The following is a 4,320-nucleotide window of genomic DNA, read 5'->3' as shown; positions in this document are numbered from 1 at the left end:
TGAAATAAATGGTAAGTAGATATAAATATGGGGTTGTTTTAACAAAATATAAACTTGTGGATCAATTTTTATATTAAAATATCTCAAATAATGATATGATATCACCATGTAATTCCATATCGTGTTTTTTGGAGAATATAGAATCATATCTCATGAGATGGAATCAGTGTGAAATTGCATGTCCAAACGCTTGTTCCAGACACTTTAATATGTTGACAATAAGCTTCAATTTACACTTATGTCTGCCCAGTCAGAATAACAGACACTTTCGGCCATCAATAAGGGCCAGACAAATCTACTACAATGGTAAAGGCTTCATTTCAACTGGATAAGATCTACTAACATCCATAATTTGACGCAACCACCTTCATGTGGCACATGGAATGAGAAAAAAAAAGATTTCCTTTTGCTTGCATAATAAATGGAAACTAAATAGATATAGTAGGTTGCCTTTCACAGTCCTCATGGGCTAATTTGCCACATTCCATATCTTCTTATCTTCTTTTGCAAACAAATGATTTTACCAACAAATAAAACTCAAAACGAAAAATTATTAATAACACAAAGGAATATCACTTCACAAATATTGCAAAGGGCTAAAAGGTTCAGGCAGCAACTCGAACCCGTTACCAAATATGGTTTCTTGGTCCGACTTGTCGTCAATACTGTGCAACCAATTCGTGTTTTTCATATCCTCTTTCAGCAGAAGCGTATCGTAACGAGAACTCTCATAAATATCAATATCTGTCAATTTTGCTGAATGCTGAGACTTGGCCTCTTCACTCCCGTTCTCAGATGATCTGTTAAGGTAATTACCATTTTCTGGAAGATTACCATTGTAGTGGTAAGATGCATTCTCATTGAAAGAGGATGCACCAGTCGAACCATGAGAAGGCTGGCCTTTCCCATTTGTGGATCGAATACTGTGAGGAAAGAGAGTTGAACCAGAAGTTGGACGAACACCATTACCATTTCTAATATCCTGCAGCAGAAACAGACCCACTGTTAAGTACATAATAATACTCAGGCACTTTCGCAGTTCAAGGAAACCCATACAGCATCAAATAGAACACAAAATCAAGTGCTTAATTTTCCAAGTCACTTCACCAACCATAAGCAGACCAGAAGTAATTGAACCAGATCAGTAGTTAAAAGTTGCTACACAGCTTTAGTACGCTGACACCATACTGATGTGATAATAATAAAAGAATGTGCTCAAAGCAAAATCTAAATGACCAATACTTACCATATGCCTGATTGCCACGTCAAGGGATTTTTTAGAAATTGTCCTTCCAAGTCCCATGTTGTCCGCAGCAATCTTTACAGGCTTCCTTGTAGACAACTCTGAGACATGTGAAGCCCTGCGGGAATCAGATATATCACTTAGCTGCCCACTGCCAAGCGCTCGTCCTCTACCAGCGGGCTCTGTTAGTCTTCCCCTGCTAACAATGGGGGATGACTGTCTTCGAGGATTTGCAACGCTTGGAGTTTCTGCATTACCCTTGGTAGTGACAGAAGGATTCGGCCTGGACCTACCAGCAGACAGTGGTCTATCTGGCAGTGTTGTGCGTAGGTTTGGTGGTGTTTCAAGTGAAAAATCTGGGGGAACTATTGGCTGCGATGGTCGCCGAACTTGGGGACTAGGGGAGCTTGGACGAGAAAGAGAAGCTGCAGTTCGTCCATTGGTGACAGGGCGCCCTGCTGGAGTTGAAGATCTAGATGCTGGAGATAATGAAGGCGTTATAGTCCGACGAGTAGGTGTTGAAGGCCTTGAAGTAGGCCTTGAAGGAGTATTCAAGTTTCCCGATATTTGGGGCCGAGATGTTGGAGTAGAAGGTCTTGAGCTCTGGGTTGGCCTAGAAGTACTTGGTGCTTGGCCGGCTTTAGAAGGAGTCGAAGGTCTGGACACTGTTGCACGGGAGGTCGGCGTGGAAGGCCTGGCTGAAGAAGATGAACGCCTGGTTGGTGTAGATGGTCTAATATAGGAGGAGACCGATGCAGAGCTTGTGTTTAGAATAGAGCCTGATTTATTTGAGTAAGTACTATACTGAGAGCTAGAAATGGAAGGTCGAGTTACTGAATTACTCCGAGTTGGTCTTGCAGGAGTGTTGCTCTCTGAATGAGACACTGAAAGCTGAAAACAAATATTTTATCAGCATAACAACATTGCAAGGTTTTGGTGAGGATTACAACCTTGTGAGATAGATATTTTAGATAGTCATCTAACTAACACCAATTGAAAAAATTAACTGTCTAACCAAATTTGTAAGACACAAGTACAAGAACACAATTCAAAAGAAGATATTAAGCAGTGATAACCTAAACTAATGATGATTGTGAATTATTACAAAAAGAAAATGATTGGGATGGACAACAGGATTGAAAGTTCTCATGGAGAATCAAGTCTAAAGAGCATTGAACAATGCATATGAATGTGAACTGTTCCAAAGACATGATTGATACAGAAACATAGAGACGCACCCTTGAAGCCTTAGTAGTGGAAGAAGATCTTCCCAATGAGCTGCCCCTTGGACCCACTGAAGCTGGTTTTGATTCACTTCCATCTGATGTAGGAACAAGAGGTGTTCCTGGAGGAGTGAGGAGCCTAAAGAAATAGAAAGACACCGACTTTGGGTGAGGAAAAAATAATAGCCTTCTGTTCCTCATTAATTCAAAATCAGAAAGAGAAACTACTGAAGGGAAACAATCCCTGCAGGGAAGAGCAAACTTTAAAAAGGGGTAAGCAAATTTGACCGTGGTGGTTATATGAAACAACTGGCCTTAATTGATATATTATATATACACTACTACAGCTCTTAGTCACTGCTGGGTAACAAAGGTATATTTCGACTGATATACCAAGTGTCTTAGTCAATATTTGAGCACCTGAATTATGATCTAGTCAGAAACTAAAGGAACTAATCTTCTTTAGACAGAAGGGAACAACACAGCAGAACAGATCAAAGGTAGTCTTTTTGCTTTTGTAATCAGTATGAGTTCAACACAAAGAACAGTTCATACTGTAATTCTAGTAGTTCCCCACCTAATTTGATTTAAGTTGAAACATATATACTGGTAATGAAGAGGCTAGATCTGATATTCAAAAGTTGCAGATAAAGAAAGAAATAAGGATTTACCAATCATAATCATGTTTCTCTCCTTCCGTAGATGCCAACGGATCCTCTAATCCACTCTTTAATTGTTTTACTGATCCAATTGAAAGCCTTCCCAGCTTAACCGTAACTGCAGGCATAGAGTAATCGAAACAACTCGAATGAAAAAAGCAAAGTATTGAAAAGAGTTAGAGCGTCAAGAGTAGCATATTCCAGACTAAATTTTTGCGAGTAGAATTTGTCGAACAAATTGATCCTCAAAAGAACACAGCTAGGTATAAAGAGCAAGATGATTCATAAAGTTGCATATGGAGATGCATATAGAGGATTCACAAAAGGGATCTCAACTAGTTGGGATTGAGAAGTAATTATATCTATATGTATATAATTGTTGTTCGCCCAATAATAAGATAAGTCATAACAAAATTTGAACGTAGATATAAACAGAAGAAAATGTCAAAAAAAAACTAGTACCATCAGTCTCGTCGGAGGAGGCAACAGAAACACTCCGGCGACTTTTGGAGAAGAGATCCAAATGATCGTCGGGCTCCCTAGAAGCTCCATTAAGACTAAGTCCTCGCCGATGCTGCGAAGAGATAGGGAAATTCTTCCCGGTGATCAAAGAATCTCTGAAGCTCCGATTCATTTTCTCTTCTCTTTTATCACTACTAAATATGGAAGCATTACAGGTCTGGAGGTGTAATGCAAAGCTTCCTTCCTGTAGAGGAAGTAACACTGCCGGAAAATTAGACCGGCGGTAGAGCAGATCTGTCCGGAGTTAACAGTGAGAAAAGGAGAGAGAAAAAAAAGTTGCAGATTGGAAGAATAGAAGAAGAAGAGAAGAAAGCATGTTAGGAATAGTAAAAAACTGACAGACAGGTAAGAAAGGGTCGGTGTGTTCCCTCTCCTTTCTCTACCCTTCCCCTTCACCTTCCTCTCCACCTTTTATTAGACTTGTTTAATTTAGAGTTGCAATTAACAAATGAAAATATTCCTAACTTCTTCTAACCAAAATAACGAGTTTCCAGTACATCTCAATTCATATTTTTTCACACCCATTATTTTGGTATGGGCAACTTTCATATATAGCAAATAAAAAATTTAATGTATGTTATAGCAAAGTTTGTATAATTGCGCTCCATAGCAAACATAAAAACTGTATAATTCGATATACATATACAGTTGAAGCAAATTGTATAAAATAAAG

The 4,320-nt window shown here is 39.0% G+C and overlaps 1 protein-coding gene across 1 annotated transcript; it reads right to left on the bottom strand.

The window, feature by feature from the left end:
- Positions 1 to 299: 299 nt before the first annotated feature.
- LOC107031771 (mucin-5AC) lies at positions 300 to 4,082 on the bottom strand. The gene is made up of 5 exons (XM_015233244.2): positions 3,588 to 4,082; positions 3,138 to 3,243; positions 2,482 to 2,605; positions 1,247 to 2,134; positions 300 to 982 (listed from the first exon to the last, which is right to left on the bottom strand). The coding sequence occupies exons 1-5, from the start codon at positions 3,757 to 3,759 to the stop codon at positions 578 to 580; spliced, it is 1,695 nt and encodes a 564-aa protein (XP_015088730.1). The 5' UTR covers positions 3,760 to 4,082; the 3' UTR covers positions 300 to 577.
- Positions 4,083 to 4,320: the final 238 nt, after the last annotated feature.

This window comes from Solanum pennellii, chromosome 9, assembly GCF_001406875.1.
Source record: "Solanum pennellii chromosome 9, SPENNV200".
In the NCBI taxonomy this organism is placed as follows: Eukaryota; Viridiplantae; Streptophyta; class Magnoliopsida; order Solanales; family Solanaceae; genus Solanum; species Solanum pennellii.
This window is presented reverse-complemented; position numbering and strand designations above follow the sequence as displayed.

Excerpts from the sequence above, each read along its gene's own strand:
- LOC107031771 (XM_015233244.2), bottom strand. The coding sequence starts at position 3,759 with ATGAATCGGAGCTTCAGAGATTCTTTGATCACCGGGAAGAATTTCCCT. Across the intron at positions 3,244-3,587 it reads CTCCTCCGACGAGACTGATG|TTACGGTTAAGCTGGGAAGG; the intron begins GTACTAGTTTTT and ends CTATGCCTGCAG. Across the intron at positions 2,606-3,137 it reads GAGAAACATGATTATGATTG|GCTCCTCACTCCTCCAGGAA; the intron begins GTAAATCCTTAT and ends CTATTTCTTTAG.